Genomic DNA, 18,588 nt, shown 5'->3' on the forward strand with positions numbered 1-18,588 from the left:
CAGTGTTCAATGTCACTTATGGATTATCTTAAGTTGGATAAATCTACTGCCTATTTCTTTAAACATAGTATTAACGTTATGGAGACATGAGTCCCATTCAACTGAAGATATATCCAATGCCAAGTCCTGGGCCCAATAGCCCTTAACTTTAAGAAGAGGTTCAGCTAACCGACCCTGCAATAAATGATAAAACTTAGAAGTGATACCTTTACCCAAGGATGATCTCGAGAGCAGTACTTCCACAGGACTGCCCACAAGACAACACAAGGGGGTTCCCAGCCACTTCGATAGTGAGCTGTGTATTTGAACATATCTCCACAACTGATTAAGCTGCAAATTATCTCCACAACTTGATCAAAGATTAAAAAACATTTGGTCCCACAGTCAACCAAAATCTGATAGATGCCTGCCTTACTCCACTGTAGCCAGTCAACTGGTGTCCCTCCAATTAAAATTATTTTATTCCCCCATAAAGTTGCAACAACCCGGCTTTTGTAATTTACACCACAATATCTTTGCATTTGCAATTATAGGATGGGTAAGTTTGTGGCTGGTGTCAAACAGCTCCTTTGAAAGAGAAATACCGCCATTAACTTCCGTCTCTATTTGGGACCAAATGGGTTTGACTGCTGCAGTAGGTAACAAGCTCTAAGTTGTTTCACATTCATCACCCAATAATACCATTTGAAGTTAGGCAGTGAAAATCCTCCTCTCTTTGCACATGCTTGCATTTTCTTAATTCTTTTGTTCTTTTTTTAATGTGACATGGTGCATGTAAATTTACCAGGCTTTAAATGCCTATATGTTTTCTATCACTTCTGTATTTACATAAACGGTTCATTTATTACTGAGTGATAGAGGTTCGTGGCACTATGCTAATATGCTACTTTTGACTGCTGAATAACGTTTCAGTGACATTTTATGATCTACGCTGATTGCCATGGTGACTGAGCCTTAAACGTTGACTTTTTGTAGCAGTTGTCATTTTGTTGTAATGTTCAGTGACTGTGCTTGAATGTGGTGAAAACTCGCTGTCCGTGGTATTAGACGGTACGTTGCCCTGTTTAGGACGTATGGATGTTGTGTTTTCATACACTAAAAAACAAAACATTTTCCTTTCATTCTTTTAAAAAAATCATATTAATACAGAATAACTATTTCTGGAATTCGAATCAAAGTAATCATTTACGTTGAATTTTCATAATGTTACAGATGTTCCTTTAGTCACGGAAATAGCGAGTTTTTTATCAACCAGATTTCTCGCTTACAATCGAAATAATATGTTTTATTTCTATACTGAACTTCAATATTCACAATTTTTAACAGGAATTTAGTACTCTTTATTGTGTTTTGTTATCAGTCTATCACCACATGATGTCGCAGGAGACCATAGACCTAAATGTATTTGTGTAGTTAAAACTCCTCCCTGCACGGGAAAAAATGAAATACTCATCGGCCATTGCACACCCGCGGAAGGTGCTGTGACGATGAGAGCAGGAGCTCCTTATGTCATTTATCGCTTCGGGTGTATCTCGAATAAGGATTAATGTCCACTTGTGTTCACTTCTTTTTGTGGATCAACAATGTATATTCTACCAAAGGAGGAACACGTCTGGATTCGCATTGTTGTGTTTCTTTGTCTTTGGCACTGGGCTGCTTCGCAGTTAGCCTACTCGATTTCCGAGGAGGTGAACAAAGGCACAGTGGTGGGGAATCTCGCAAAGGATTTAAACATCAATGTACAGGAACTAGAAAACAGGGATCTACGTGTGGTTTCCAGTTACAGTAAGACATATCTTAACGTTAACTTACGGAGTGGGAATCTCTTAGTTGAGGAGCGGATAGACCGAGAGGAGCTTTGTCCACTGACTATAAAATGCTCCTTAAAATTACAAGCTTTTCTAAGCAATCCAATGACTGCACATCGCGTAGAGGTTAATATATTAGATGTAAACGACAATTCACCTGCATTTCTTGAAAGCAGGTATTACTTAAATATTTCTGAATCATCGTTAACGGGAGAGCGATATTTTCTCCCTGTGGCCGTGGATGCAGACATAGGAAGCAACTCAGTGAAGACCTACAAGCTCAGTCAAAATGAGCATTTCTCACTTGATGTGCAGAGCGGCGGAGAGCACGGTGTGTCTGCTGAGCTGGTGCTGCAAAAAGCTTTGGACCGAGAAAAACAGTCAGTAATCAATCTAATACTGACCGCTGTAGATGGAGGAAAACCTCCAAGAACGGGATCATTGCAGATACATGTGAATGTAATCGATGTAAATGATAATATTCCCGCGTTTAGCAAACTGCTTTATAAAGTGCGTGTCAAAGAAAATGTCACTCCCGGAACACTTGTTATCAAGTTAAATGCCACAGATTTAGATGAAGGCATGAACAGTAAAATCTTATATTCCTTCATCAAACGAGGGAATATTGATCCATCAAATATTTTTGATCTCAATTCAGAAACAGGAGAAATCACAGTGAAGGGTGGATTGGATTATGAGGAGACGCCTGCTTATGAAGTCAGAGTACAAGCAACGGACCAGGGTCCCGTTCCTCGTAGTGCACAAGCTAAATTACTGATAGAGATAATTGATATAAATGATAATCCCCCACAAATATCAGTGACGTCACTAATGACACCGGTAAAAGAAGACGCTGAACTGGGGACTATTGTTGCTTTTATTACAGTAAGTGATAAAGATGGAGGGAAGAATGGTGTAACCAGCTGTAAGGTAGTTGGATCTGTTCCGTTTAATCTCAAGTCCAACTACAAAAATGATTATTCTTTAGTTGTAGATGGACCGCTGGACAGAGAAACCACTTCTGTTTATAATGTCACCATTACAGCCACGGATGAAGGAGCTCCACCTCTGTCCAGTAACAAAGTCATTACTGTTCATGTTTCTGATGTTAATGATAATCCACCCCGATTTACGGAGCCTGTTATTAATGTGTATGTCAAAGAAAACAGTCCAACGGGCTCAGTAATTTATACAGTAAATGCCTTCGATGCTGATCTAGATGTTAATGCAAAGGTGACTTACACACTGTTAGATAGTTCTCTTAAAAACATTCCAGTTTCATCTATTTTAAATATAAACTCCGAGACAGGAGATATAATCAGCCTGCAGTCTTTTAATTATGAGGAGTTAAAAACGTTCCAGGTTAAAGTTCAGGCCACAGACTCTGGTGTTCCTCCGCTCAGCAGCAACGTCACTGTAAACGTTTTAATCTTGGATGAAAATGATAATAATCCAACAATTCTTGCTCCATATTCTGAGCACGATGCCGTTAATAGTGAGAACATCCCCTATTCTGCTGAAGCGGGATACTTTGTGGCAAAGATCAGGGCTGTAGACGCAGACTCTGGATACAATGCGCTGCTTTCTTATCACCTGTCTGAGCCCAAAGGAAACAACCTGTTCAGGATCGGAACCAGCACCGGGGAGATCAGGACTAAGAGGAGAATGAGTGACAATGACATCAAAACTCACCCCTTGGTGGTCTTGGTCTCTGATAACGGAGAACCCTCCCTGTCAGCTACTGTGTCTATTGATGTGGTGGTGGTTGAAAGCACGGCTGAAATCCAGACTCAGTTCAGACATGTGCCTGTAAAGGAGGACAGCTTCTCGGATTTGAACCTGTACCTGCTGATTGCCATTGTGTCGGTGTCCGTCATCTTGATGCTCAGCCTCATCACTTTAATAGCAGTCAGATGTCACAGGACAGACGGCACTTTCAGCAGGTACAGCGCCCCCATGATCACCACCCACCCTGACGGGAGCTGGTCTTACTCTAAAGCTACTCAGCAGTATGACGTGTGTTTCAGCTCAGACACGCTCAAGAGTGACGTAGTGGTTTTCCCCGCCCCGTTTCCACCTGTAGATGGAGAACTGATCAGTATTAACGAAGGAGACACTTTTACAAGAACTCAGACATTACCCAACAAAGAGAAGGTGAGTTGATTTTAGTCTTTTAGTCCATACTACAGATTTTCACACAAACAAATGGACACATTCCTTGTCTAATTTCCTTTTAAAACGTCCTATCTGTAGTATGTGTAAAATTAGTCTCTATTCTTGAACTTCTATTCTATTCTTGAAAAAATGAACTGTCAGAAATTGCAATGGTAACTAAAGATTCCTAACTAAAAACTAAAAAAGTTTTCTGGATGACAATACCCTAGTTTCTTTTTTTTTGTTAACGAAAACTGACATAAATCAACCAGAGCTCCGTCTTGGGTTTTTAAGCAGTGTAACAGTTAAACTTGCTTGATGTTAAGATTTTTCTTTTGTTTTATTCTATGTACAATAATCTCGCCCTGTTTTATTTAGTGAAATTGGAGGAATTAATGGTAATTCTTCACATTTCTTCTATATCTTAACAGAGTTATTCATTATGTGTTGTCAGCCTGTTTAAAGGGTCTCTTTGGTCAGTAAAACTGCATCTGATAATAAAACATACTGGTTGTGCTCCTCTATTTTTAAACCATAGTCATATCTAATTTGTAACGCATGGGGTCGGTATTGACCACATGTTTAAGAAAGCTGGGATTTTTCAGTCTCCTCCTTTACGTATGAAGCGTCAGCAGGGTGGCAGTGCTTTGTGCGAAGGACAGGAATGGCGATAAAAAGCAGAAAACCAGAGAGGATAAATTTTTACACGTTGGCTGGTTCTTTGGTGTTTTGTAGATGAAAATAATTTGAATTGCGTCTCCGTCTTTGAAAACAGCGATGGGAAGTATAAGGAATAATGAAATTCTGTGTTTGCCGATCGTCCTGCTTTTATCTGGCTGGTCTGTGGCTCAGATATCGTACTCTGTTTCTGAAGAGGTGGACAAAGGGACTGTGATTGGAAACCTCGCAAAGGATTTAAACGTCAATGTTCGAGACCTGCAAACGAGGAATCTAAATGTTGTGTCTGGATACAGTAAGAGATATTTCGAGGCTAATTTTAAAACAGGGGATCTTTATGTTAATGAGAGAATAGACCGCGAGGAGCTCTGTCCAAACGTGATAAAATGCACACTAAACTTGGAGGTTATACTGAGCAATCCTATGGTGCTCCGACGCATCGAAGTCACGATTGCTGATTTAAATGACAACGCGCCGGCCTTCGTAGAGAAATCATTTTCACTGAACATTTCTGAATCTTCACCCGCGGGCGAGCATTTCTTGCTTCCGCTGGCTCTTGATGCAGACACAGGCAGTAATTCGGTAAAGACTTACAGGCTGAGTGCAAATGAATACTTCTCTCTAGATATACAAGGAGGCGGAGAACACACTGCATCCGCTGAACTAGTGCAGCAGAAGGCTTTGGATCGAGAAAAACAAGCCGTCGTTAAACTAACACTGACCGCTGTAGATGGAGGCAAACCTCCTAACACCGGAAGCGTACAAATTATAGTCCATGTTCTGGATGCAAATGACAACACACCAATGTTTAGCAAAACACTTTATAAAGCACGTGTAAATGAAAATGCTCCAGCCGGATCATTAGTAATTCAACTCAATGCCACAGACTTAGACGAAGGGGACAACGGGAGAGTAATTTACACTTTTGTCAAACGTGCAAACTTCGATCCAGCTGATTTGTTTTTTATAAATGCCGAAACTGGTGAAATCACAGTTAAGGGTCATTTGGATTATGAAGCACAGTCAGCATATGATATTCATGTGCAAGCAACAGACAGAGGTCCGTCACCTCGAAGAGCAAATGGGAAGCTATTGGTTGAGATAGTTGATGTAAATGACAATGCCCCAGAAATTGTGGTGACGTCACTCATGAACCCTGTCAGAGAAGATACTGCAATAGGAAGCGTTGTCGCTTTGGTGACAGTGACTGATAAAGATGGAGGGAAAAACGGTCAGACTCGCGGTAAACTTGCTGGTTCCACACCTTTTAAGTTGATTTCAAATTACAAAAACTATTACTCTTTAGTTGTAGACAGAACTCTTGATAGAGAGCAGCGGCCTGTTTACAACGTCACAATTATAGCTAACGATGAAGGTACCCCGTCTTTATCGGCCTCCAGTGTTGTTAATGTTGATATTTCTGATGTCAATGATAATGCGCCTGGTTTCGCTGAACCTGCAATTAATATTTATGTAAAAGAAAATAGACCAGTTGGTGCTCGGCTCTATACTATCAATGCAGTCGATCCCGACATAAATGAAAACGCTAAAGTAACGTATTCGCTAGAAGGCGATTCAAACAGTATCCCAGTAAATTTATTTGTAAGCATCAATTCAGAAACAGGAGATTTAATCAGCCTGCAGTCTTTTAACTATGAGGAGTTAAAAACTTTCCACTTTAAAGTTCAGGCCACAGACTCTGGTGTTCCTCCACTCAGCAGCAACGTGACTGTCAACGTTTTTATCCTGGATGAAAATGATAATAATCCAACAATTCTCGCTCCTTACTCTGAGCATGGCTCCGTTAACAGTGAGAGCATCCCCTATTCTGCTGAAGCGGGATACTTTGTGGCAAAGATCAGGGCTGTAGACGCAGACTCTGGATACAATGCGCTGCTTTCTTATCACCTCTCTGAGCCCAAAGGAAACAACCTGTTCAGGATCGGAACCAGCAGCGGGGAGATCAGGACTAAGAGGAGAATGAGTGACAATGACCTTAAAACTCACCCCTTGGTGGTCTTGGTCTCTGATAACGGAGAACCCTCCCTGTCAGCTACTGTGTCTATTGATGTGGTGGTGGTTGAAAGCACGGCTGAAATCCAGACTCAGTTCAGACATGTGCCTGTAAAGGAGGACAGCTTCTCGGATTTGAACCTGTACCTGCTGATCGCCATTGTGTCGGTGTCCGTCATCTTTCTGCTCAGCCTCATCACTTTAATAGCAGTCAGATGTCACAGGACAGACGGCACTTTCAGCAGGTACAGCGCCCCCATGATCACCACCCACCCTGACGGGAGCTGGTCTTACTCTAAAGCTACTCAGCAGTATGACGTGTGTTTCAGCTCAGACACACTCAAGAGTGACGTGGTGGTTTTCCCCGCTCCGTTTCCACCTGTAGATGGAGAACTGATCAGTATTAACGGAGGAGACACTTTTACCAGAACTCAAACTTTACCTACCAAAGAGAAGGTGAGTTCACCATAACCTTAGACTGGGTTTGGTCTTTGATTTAATCGTAATACGGCAAATTTATTTGTATAGCACTTTTTAGCACACAGCTTATGAAACGGTTACTGAATGGTACTTAAAGCCAGGATTGAGTCGAGCTCCTAAATGACTTAGTACTGAGTACGCTGTCTATGGTGCTGAACTGACCATCGACCATCATTTCTTTGCCAACCGTTTGTTATTGTTTGTTATAAAAAGTTGAACAATATGTTGTGAATTTTACATTCATATTTTCTACTGCTTTGTCTACTTTTACAAAATATACCGTTTCAAAGATCCAATTACGACACATGTACTAATATTTCTTATGCTTGGTAAATATCATACATATCTGGACCAAACAAACAGTTGGTGTCGCTCGAGGCCATAAATTTATTTATGGGTCAGGGTTTTGTTTTTTTTGTTGGGTTTTTTTTCCCCCAGACTCCTCCTCTCCCTGCGAGTCTGCCGTAGTCCACTAGTGCTTTGTCAAAAACAGAAAAATTGCCACAAGACGGAAACGGCTTTCTCTGTTAGTCACCTCTGAAGTGGATATGTTCCGAAATTATTATTTCGTTCATTGTGTGGCAGCGACGAGGCGTGGAGGACAAAGACTCACAATGTGGATAAAAATCATAGCTTTGCTCTGTTTGTGTGACGCGTCTGCAGCGCAGCTCTCGTTCTCCGTTGCCGAGGAGGTTGACAAAGGAACGGTGGTTGGAAATATCGCAAAGGATTTACACATTAACGTTAACGAGCTGGAAAAACGGGACTTACGAATTGTATCTGGGAACTCAAATAAACATTTTGACGTGGATTTAAAAACTGGTGCTCTGTATGTTTGCAATAGGATTGATCGTGAAGAGCTCTGTCCAAATACTGCGAAATGTTCCCTGAGCGTAGAAGCAATTCTGAACAACCCGATGCATCTGCATCGCATAGAGGTGCAGGTTACTGATATTAACGATAATGCTCCATCCTTTATTGAAAATGAAAAAATTTTAAATATTTCAGAGTCTTCTTCCACTGGGGAGCGATATCTGCTCCCAGTGGCAAACGATGCAGACACGGGCAGCAACTCGGTAAAAAGCTACAAGCTTGGTCCAAATGAATATTTCTCATTGGACGTGCAGAGCGGCGGACAGCACAGTGAGTCTGCTGAATTAGTACTGCAAAAATCTTTAGACAGAGAGAAAAAAACTGTTATTCACCTTGTTTTAACAGCTCTGGACGGAGGAAAACCTCCCCGATCTGGAACATTAAGGATAGTTGTGCATGTTATGGATATAAATGATAATTCTCCAGTATTTAGTCAGCCTCTGTATAAGGCCCAGGTAACTGAAAATACCCAGTTTCAGACCTCTATAGTCACTGTAAGTGCCACAGATTTAGATGAGGGAATAAACAGTGAAATACTGTATTCGTTTATTAAAAGGGGAAATTTCAAACCAGAAGCTTTATTCTCAATAAACCCAGGCACGGGGGAAATAACTGTAGTAGGAGAAGTAGACTATGAAGAGAATACAGCATATGATATTCGTATACAGGCAAGAGATAAAGGTACGCCATCACGAAGTACGCATGGTAAATTGTTAGTGGAAGTAATTGATGTGAATGACAATACGCCTGAAATCACTGTAACTTCTCTTATGAGCCCAGTTAAAGAAGATGCAGAGATAGGTACAGTTGTGGCTTTGGTGACTGTAACAGACAAAGATGGGGGCAGTAATGGACTCACCAGTGCTAAACTTCTTGGGGTGGTGCCTTTTAAACTCAAGGTAAATTACAAAAATTATTATTCATTAACAGTTGATGGGCCTCTAGACAGAGAGAGTATTTCTCAATATAATGTAACCATGATAGCCACTGATGAAGGCACTCCACCTCTTTCTAGTACTAGTGTTATTCCTGTTCACATTTCTGATGTGAATGACAATGCCCCTTTATTCTCAGAACCTGTTGTTAATGTATATGTAAAAGAGAATAGTGCAGTGGGAGCTATTATATCAACAATTACTGCCGTCGACCCTGATTTAGTGGAAAATGCTAAAGTGACATATTCCCTGCTCAGTGACTTTTCAAAAAGTATTCCAATAACCTCTGTTGTAAATATAAACTCAGAGACTGGAGATATTATCAGCCTGCAGTCTTTTAACTACGAGGAGTTAAAAAGTTTCAACTTTAAAGTTCAGGCCACAGACTCTGGTGTTCCTCCACTCAGCAGCAACGTAACTGTCAACGTTTTAATCCTGGATGAAAATGACAACAGTCCCATGATTCTCGCGCCATATTCTGAGCACGGCTCCGTTAACAGTGAGAGCATCCCCTATTCTGCTGAAGCGGCATACTTTGTGGCAAAAATCAGGGCTGTAGACGCGGACTCTGGATACAATGCGCTGCTTTCTTATCACCTGTCTGAGCCCAAAGGAAACAACCTGTTCAGGATCGGAACCAGCACCGGGGAGATCAGGACTAAGAGGAGAATGAGTGACAATGACCTCAAAACTCACCCCTTGGTGGTCTTGGTCTCTGATAACGGAGAACCCTCCCTGTCAGCTACTGTGTCTATTGATGTGGTGGTGGTTGAAAGCACGGCTGAAATCCAGACTCAGTTCAGACATGTGACTGTAAAGGAGGATAGCTTCTCGGATTTGAACCTGTATCTGCTGATCGCCATTGTGTCGGTGTCCGTCATCTTTCTGCTCAGCCTCATCACTTTAATAGCAGTCAGATGCCACAGGACAGACGGCACTTTCAGCAGGTACAGCGCCCCCATGATCACCACCCACCCTGACGGGAGCTGGTCTTACTCTAAAGCTACTCAGCAGTATGACGTGTGTTTCAGCTCAGACACACTCAAGAGTGACGTGGTGGTCTTCCCCGCCCCTTTTCCACCTGTAGATGGAGAACTGATCAGTATTAACGGAGGAGACACTTTTACAAGAACTCAAACATTACCTAACAAAGAGAAGGTAAGAATGTTGACACATTCAGTGCAGAAAGGTGAATGATTTTTTCCCTCCCAAATTGTCCTGCATCAGCTTTTTAAAAAATCTTGCAACACATATTAACTTCAGGTAGGTAGGTAGGTAGGTAGGTAGGTAGGTAGGTAGGTAGGTAGGTAGGTAGGTAGGTAGGTAGATAGATAGATAGATAGATAGATAGATAGATAGATAGATAGATAGATAGATAGATAGATAGATAGATAGATAGATAGATATCTGTCTTTTTAGCAGGTGGTAAATCAAAATGTTATTCCATTAAAACCCTTAATGCGTTCAGCATCTCTTTTTATGCTGTTTTTTATTGTTTATAATTACCACAAGATGTCGCCAACAGCTCATGGCGATTAAACAGGGGGGAGGGGGCGGGGGGTCTGTTCGACGCTCCTCCCTTTACAGCGGGTTTGTAATTCTTTCTTTGTCACAGCAGTAGCAGAAAATCCTCCCTGTATTTAAGGGCAATAGACTGGACGTACTCTTATCGCGCAATGTTACCGTCTGTGTGATTTTTTGTCTAATTAACTTGGTTAGTAGGATATGACGAGAATGCTACAAGGGACTATTTTCCGGAACTGGATTTATTATTTGTCCCCTGTATTTTACATATGGAGTGAAGCGGCGGCACAGATTGTGTATACTATTACGGAGGAGTCGAGCCCGGGTACCAGTGTGGGAAATTTGGCAAAGGATTTACATCTAGATGTTAATGAACTGGAAGCCAGAGGTTTTCAAATTTCAGGACCTAATACGAGGTATTTCCAAGTAAACGTTAAGACGGGAGTACTGTTGGTGAAAGACAGAATAGACCGAGAGGAGCTATGTTCTCGAAATGTGAAGTGCTCACTGGAAGTAGAAGCCATTGTGAGCTCCCCGCTGAATCTATATCGATTCGAGGTTAAAATTTTGGATGTAAACGACAATGCGCCCTCGTTTCGGATACCGGAGGTTGTTTTGAACGTCTCCGAGTTAGCGTTTCCTGGTGAGAAATTCGCTCTCCCAAAGGCATTTGATGCAGATGTCGGAAGTTATTCAGTGAAGAGCTACAAGCTGAGCCAAAATGAGCATTTCACATTGGATGTGCAGAATGTTGGAGAGCCCACTATGTCTGCTGAAATGGCACTGCATAAAACCTTAGACCGCGAGAAACAGGCTGTTATTAAATTAACACTGACGGCTACAGACGGAGGAAAACCTCCTAAATCAGGCACGTTATACATCACCGTTAATGTGCAAGACGTCAATGACAATATTCCAGAATTTGACAAACCCCTGTACAAAGCCACAGTGGTCGAGAACACGCCGCGCGGTGCAAGCGTAATTTCCGTGCATGCTCGAGATTTAGATGAGGGTCTTAATGGAGAAATACAATATTCTTTTATTAACCAAGACAATGATAACGATGTCGACAAATTTGCCATTAATCCCATAACAGGGGAGATCACAGTAAATGGGGAGCTGGACCACGAAAAACACAGTGCAGTTGAAATTCGAGTCCAAGTGAAAGACAAAGGGCAAAACCCAAGAGCATCTCATTGTAAAGTTCTCATTGAAATCACAGATGTTAATGATAATCCACCAGAAATTACAGTTACATCTTTAGCCAACATGGTGAGGGAGGATGCACCCCTAGACACAATGGTTGGGCTTTTAACGGTGAAGGACTATGACGCAGACAAAAATGGCATCGTTCAGGTTAGAGTACTTGATTCTGTGCCCTTTAAAATTAAGAACACATATAAGAATCATTACTCTTTAGTCGTAGACGGAACTCTAGACAGAGAACGGGCTTCTCAGTATAATTTAACAATAATGGCGACAGATGAAGGGCTACCGCCTCTTTCCAGCACGAGCGTGATTACGGTTCACGTTTCTGACGTTAATGATAACGCACCGCGTTTTGCAGATCCTGTGATAAACATTTTCGTAAAAGAAAACGGTCCAGTCGGCGCTGTTATTTATAGCATGAGTGCAGATGATCCTGATGTTGACGAAAATGCAAAAGTAACATTTCAAGTCATACATAATAACAAACCCAATGTTATAGGGTCAGTTATTAACGTGAACTCTGAGACTGGAGATATAATCAGCCTGCAGTCGTTTAACTACGAGGAGTTAAAAACTTTCAACTTTAAAGTTCAGGCCACAGACTCTGGTGTTCCCCCACTCAGCAGCAACGTCACTGTAAACGTTTTAATCTTGGATGAAAATGACAATAATCCAACAATCCTCGCGCCATATTCTGAGCATGGCTCCGTTAACAGTGAGAACATCCCCTATTCTGCTGAAGCGGGATACTTTGTGGCAAAAATCAGGGCTGTAGACGCAGACTCTGGATACAATGCGCTGCTTTCTTATCACCTGTCTGAGCCCAAAGGAAACAACTTGTTCAGGATCGGAACCAGCACCGGGGAGATCAGGACTAGGAGGAGAATGAGTGACAATGACCTCAAAACTCACCCCTTGGTGGTCTTGGTCTCTGATAACGGAGAACCCTCCCTGTCAGCTACTGTGTCTATTGATGTGGTGGTGGTTGAAAGCACGGCTGAAATCCAGACTCAGTTCAGACATGTGCCTGTAAAGGAGGACAGCTTCTCGGATTTGAACCTGTATCTGCTGATCGCCATTGTGTCGGTGTCCGTCATCTTTCTGCTCAGCCTCATCACTTTAATAGCAGTCAGATGCCACAGGACAGACGGCACTTTCAGCAGGTACAGCGCCCCCATGATCACCACCCACCCTGACGGGAGCTGGTCTTACTCTAAAGCTACTCAGCAGTATGACGTGTGTTTCAGCTCAGACACACTCAAGAGTGACGTAGTGGTTTTCCCCGCCCCGTTTCCACCTGTAGATGGAGAACTGATCAGTATTAACGGAGGAGACACTTTTACAAGAACTCAAACTTTACCTAACAAAGAGAAGGTAAGATATAAAATCGAGTATTAAAATCGCTTACTGCTCTATCTGAAGGCGTTTGGTATGAGACATTATTATGAGCACTGTCCTTGGTGCTGAAATCATGGGCGCCCGTTAGAACTCTTTTGCAATATTTACTGCATCACCCTACGCTGGGGTACATAGCCATTTAAAACATTAGAAATTTAAAAAAAAAAATATTATATTGGTTAATACAAAGACCATAAATAGACTAATAGAGTAAATTAAGCAATTAGACTACATTGCATTGCAGAAGGAATTCGTTTAAAAGCTCACGAGAGCCGAAGAAGTCTAACGTGGATACAGGAAGTTTTACTGTTGGTGTTGTGTGGAATCTCAGCACAACAATAACATTCAGTGTACTCACTCCATTCTTAATGCAGTGCTCCGACTCGGTACGAAGGGAGCGTTCACTGACCATATACATTTTAATACTGGTTTTGCCACAGTTTTTAGGGGTTTCACGAGAAATTACGGGATCAGGATCTAGCAGGACCTTATCCATAACAAAACACGTGAACAATGATATCATAGTCTCCGCTACCGACGTGGGCTTTTACTAAATCGGTTGCTAGCACCCATGTTACGAAAAACTAGCCAGAAGAACAATAGTAACAATATTCACAATCTATGGAGCTTGAAATGTCATTTCTAACGTTGTTTGCTCATTCACAACAGGTAGACAGATAGCCACAGCAGCTGCAAAAGGGATCAAAAATCTATTTAAACATAAGACAACTGATATGCCGTAAACAGCTTTGATTTGAAAAAAAAAATGCTTATTTGAGACTTCGCTGCTACCAAAGAGAGCAAAGAGAGTTTTAACACACTTACTGTTTTCTTGGAGTAGAAAGTGATTTTGCAGAGGTGGTTGTGATGAGTTACTGTCCTGACAAGTCTGAAGCAATCATCTGATAATCCATCATAGTTCGTGGTCATTCGGTTACTAATGGAAGCAAAGAGGAAACAAAAACTTATCGGAGGAATTGAATGAAGCAGAAACTCGACTGCTTTTTTCTGTCATGTAGAGAAACTATTCTCCGTGAGCGCGAATACAGTTCGTATGTGACATTTTTAAAAACTTCTTCGCTTGGCAACACCAGATTAGCAGAGCAGAGCTGACCGGCACTGAGCTCAGTGCTGCCGCTGGTGGCTCCAAACTGTATTGCAGCCATTCTCTAAGCTAATACTATTTAGAAATTCAGTTTAGCTCAGTAACTCCTGCTTCTGTGTGTATATTTACTTTTATTCCACTCAGTTTAGTTCCATTTGAAGATGTACCCTGTCCTGCTTTATGGCTTTTCTATAATTAAGATTTGGCTATAGACTCAAATCAAAAGCATTTTGATTTCATGATTTTGCATTACCCAAACAGATCGAAAAGGGTGATGCTTTTATGGAAATGTCGCTATTTTCTTATGATGATATAGATTATTATTAGCCTCATATTATTTCTTTACATCTTTACATAATGCTTAAAGAAGTTTTGAACTTAATATCTGCTTCCAGAGTGTAGTTTCAATGTTTTGGGTTTTTTTTCCAGTGAGGTGTCTTATTTTGTTTTTTGTTTTTTTGTTGTTGCTGTTTTTGCTAGGCAGTTAACAGGTAAAGTCTGTCACTCCTAGCACTATTCATCATCAATAAAACTATTTTTTAAATGTATGAAGTCAGGCCATGATATTACTATTCAGATAGTATTTTTGGCTTTGATGTTGCTACAAAATGAGATGCCAGAATAAGAAGACTTTAGCTGAGAATAAAGAGACAGTAGTTAGATTTAACAGCTACAGGAAAGGGACTCTGTATAGTTCTATTTGCACCGACATCAAAGTTTAAGCACTAAGTGTTACAGCTGCCTCTGCTGATGCTAACATGCCCAAAAATAGCCATGCCAGGTAGAAGCAGAAATGTCAATGGCAAGTTATAAGGATGTAAGTTCTCATAAACACAACTGAATCACATCAGTAATGTATGCCTGCACCAGCAGCACTGAACTGATAGGTCTAATCAAGGCATTTGTTTTCTTGCCTGCAGTTAATTCATTAAGCTCTCTTTGCATTTTGTTCACTTTTTGTCTATAAATATCCACAAACTTCCACACTTCCACACAGATGTTTACTTTTGGAATTTGCTGTTGAATCTGATGCCTTAGTGGATTTGTCAGCCTTTTCCATAGTTGACAATTAGACTGGTAGCAGCAAAAGCACGGGTGTTACTCATAACTGTAACTAATCGTCTGTTATGTTCAATAATCTATAAGAATGTTGCATTAGCATTGTCAAAAGACGAGGTTAAACAAAAGTCAATGTAAGTAAAAATACCCACAGAGAATTCTAGACATGCATGGCCTTTAATTCTCTTGGGCTGTCTCAGACATTTCAGTCAGTCACTCTGTCAACCATTAGAGCTCTTAATTTTCCACTGTTTGTATTCAAACTGTCGCTGCAATATACCCAAATCAATTGTTTATTAAATATTTTGAAAAATTAATATGGCTACTTTTTAATGGATTAGTATGCAATGTGTTATTGCCCTCATACTGCTGTCATGCCTCCTTGCTTTAATATTATAGCTGTCAAGCTCTGCACTTGCACTCGATGAACTGTTAAACACAGTTATGCTTTTATAGGCCACTGTGATAGTTTGTTTAATAATAGATAGTCGTTTAACTGTGTATATACACAATAGTATATATACTCATGAAGCAAGATCCTCTTTCCCCTCCCCCCCTCTTCCTCTTCTCTGAACAATCAGAGAATTACTGTCCATCTTTGCAGACATGTGGAGCACTGCAAATACGATCTAATACATTTTCATAAACATCCATAATGTTTGCACAGAGCCCTAATCAGCTCGTGTCAAGCAGCAAAGAAGCGCCTCGTATTCTTTGATCCCATTAGATTTTTTACATCTATTCGTGACATTTGTATGCATTTGATATCGCTGTTGCTTTAAACTGGTGGAATATGTTCAGATAATGCAGGTTACGTTTGGTAGTACACTGTGTAACGCCGGATCCGTGATCCTTTGAGTCACTGAGACGGTATGACCTCATTTCAGGGAGTGGTTCAGCCCAAACAAGCGTGGCCTGATCTGTCAAAACTCCGTTCGTTGGCTGGCTCACCGTGAAGACGACTGATCCAGGGTTTTCCCTCCCTCTTTTTCAAATCTGTTAGACACAATTTGAATACTGTGAGCGACTAGTATGGCCTGTGCAACTTATAAGTGGGTCAGCGTGTGATTTAAATATGACAGTGCTATGTGACTTAACCTGGGATTTGTGATTGCGTTGCTCTGTGTGCGACACAGTCTCTGCTATATGCACAAACTCTCTGCACAACGTGGATCCTGAAAAAATGGTAAACGGTAAACGGCCTGTATTTGTATAGCACTTCACCTGGTCCTAAGGACCCCAAAGCGCTTTACACTATACACAGTCATCCACCCATTCACACACACATTCACACAATGTCTGAAGCTGTCTCTCTGCGGTAAAGGAATCCACTAGCTTGTGTGCTCTGTATGCTGCAGCTCTCTGTGAATGTGTATGAGAGAGGAAGAGATGGGGGGAGGGGCAGGTAATTTTCCGCTACTCGTTGCAGTGGCAGTAGCGGCAGGGAGCTTCAGTACCGATCGAGGTATCAGCTCCGCTAGGCTCAACCCCCCCCCCTCCCAACTCGGCTCTGCGGCTGGGCGGGGCCGACAACACCTAGTGTCAATCACAGCTAAATCGGTTGGTTGGGGCATAGGCTGAGGATGAGGAGGAGAGGCTTTTATCCAGGCAACCATCAGAACATTTATCTGTACTCCCTGGTGCTCCAAAATCTATTAAATTATTGATTTTGAAGTACATTATCGTTGTCGAAGCTAAGCATTTATGGCTTGCAACATGACAACAACTCATGCCTGATGAGTTCAGCAGTTGGATAGAAGGCATTACAAAGAAATGCCCTCACCTCAGTTATAACACAGGGTGACTGACCAGCACAGATTCATTCATTGTTCTTTATTGTTCTCTCTTTGTCTGTATGTCACACAGACATACATCTTATGTAGCACTTCCTGTTTGTCTCCTTTGCAAGGGTGTGTCCTTTGTGACAGAGTGAGGTTAGTGCTGCCATCTGTGGTTACCATGACGACTGTTTGAGCCATAATGAAAGGATGAACTAGTCTGTTTCCAGCGAGCTGCCAGTATACACCCGCCCCCACCCAGGCATCCTTCCCAGCATGTGTTACGTAGATGCAAGCACAAAGCAAACATGGTGGATATGTTGAGAGAAACAGAGACAGAGGAAAGGGAAGGATGCAGTCCAAAGATGCAGTGCTTCTGCAGCACAAATGCCTAGTCAGAAAAATTAGGGAGCAAAGCGAGTGAGGGAAAAGTGTGTGAGATTAGAGAATCTGTTCCAAAATAGGACAGGATTTTGAAGGAAGTCACATGCAGCAGCACAGACAAGAGCCTTGAGTGTGAGATGGTGAAAAGAAACGGGAGTTTGTGAGGATGTGATGGACAAAAAAAAGCACATATAATAAATGCCCTGCAGCTAACTGAGAACATCACGAGCTTACAATTGGTCACAGATAAAAGGAAGAACTTATCACCACCCCTCCCCTACTCACCCTCTTCCGCTAACCCATCTTTCCCACATGCTCCCTCTTAGTGGCATTTGGATGTTTTTCACTGTCGTTAGATTAGCTTTGTCATGCTCAGAACCATGGCTTCCATCCTCCCATATGGGAAGGATGGAAAGCCAGGGCATCCTGAGAGGGAAGTATCCAAAGCCTGCCTGCATTTTCTGATAGCTTTGTTCAGTGCCACAAGGAAAATCTGTTTGATTTATGCACAGCCTGAATCAGGACAACCAAGAACCCTTGGAGGGTCCCACAGGGATGGATTGGTGTCCTCTCAAACCCTTTATTTTTTAGAAAAAGGTACACAAGGGATCATACCCAGAGAATGCCTTTTACACGCACTTACTGTGTCCACCTGAGCAAGAGGATTGGCTTATCATGGGACCTTTGTTTTGAAGATTTTATAATGGGAAAGTTCTTGAGCACAGGGGAGAGAAAGCATGAGAATTCAACTCTGTCACAGTGTGATAAGCCCATATATTCAGCAGTAGCACTCATCAGCCTTTGCTTTTTGCATTTTTGCATTTTATAAAAAACACACAGCATAAGCATGTGTGTGTTTGTGCGTGTATGTGTGTGCGCGCGCGTGTGCGCGTGTGCACGTGTGCGCGTGTGTGCGCGTATGTGTATTTTGAAATCTTTTTAATTATGTATGTGTGAGATTGGCATTCTCTGCATTGCTATATCTCATTTTACCTCTGCAGGGTGCCTTGGCTTTATAGCTTGCTTTTTTCCATTGAGGTCACTATACTGAAAATGATAAAGAAAATGACTGCCACTGCAGCTTGACATCTGTGCCCTTGCTCCCTCCCTCTCTCTCAAACACATGCACACTCATATATGGGATTAGACTCTAGTGCTTTGGCTTAATGAAAAAGCCTGGGGTTGGGCGG

General features: G+C 41.8%; 1 protein-coding gene across 23 annotated transcripts in view; it reads left to right on the forward strand.

Moving 5' to 3' along the window:
* The window catches only part of LOC309713847 (protocadherin alpha-C2-like), a 199,247-nt gene that overhangs the window by 154,385 nt on the left and 26,274 nt on the right, over positions 1-18,588 (forward strand). The window contains exon 1 of one of the 23 annotated variants that reach the window (XM_082545719.1): positions 1,473-3,962. The exons of 19 other annotated variants lie outside the window; for them this stretch is intronic. In XM_082545719.1, the coding sequence (XP_082401845.1) occupies positions 1,584-3,962 (2,379 nt within the window). In that variant the 5' untranslated portion in view covers positions 1,473-1,583. Of the gene's footprint in view, positions 1-1,472; positions 3,963-4,473; positions 7,110-7,627; positions 10,100-10,568; positions 13,049-18,588 lie in introns of those variants that run through there. 3 more of the 23 variants (XM_082545725.1, XM_082545729.1, XM_082545737.1) reach the window with 3 other exon arrangements.

Source organism: Aulonocara stuartgranti (assembly GCF_965226115.1).
Source record: "Aulonocara stuartgranti genome assembly, chromosome: 2".
Classification (NCBI taxonomy): domain Eukaryota; kingdom Metazoa; phylum Chordata; class Actinopteri; order Cichliformes; family Cichlidae; genus Aulonocara; species Aulonocara stuartgranti.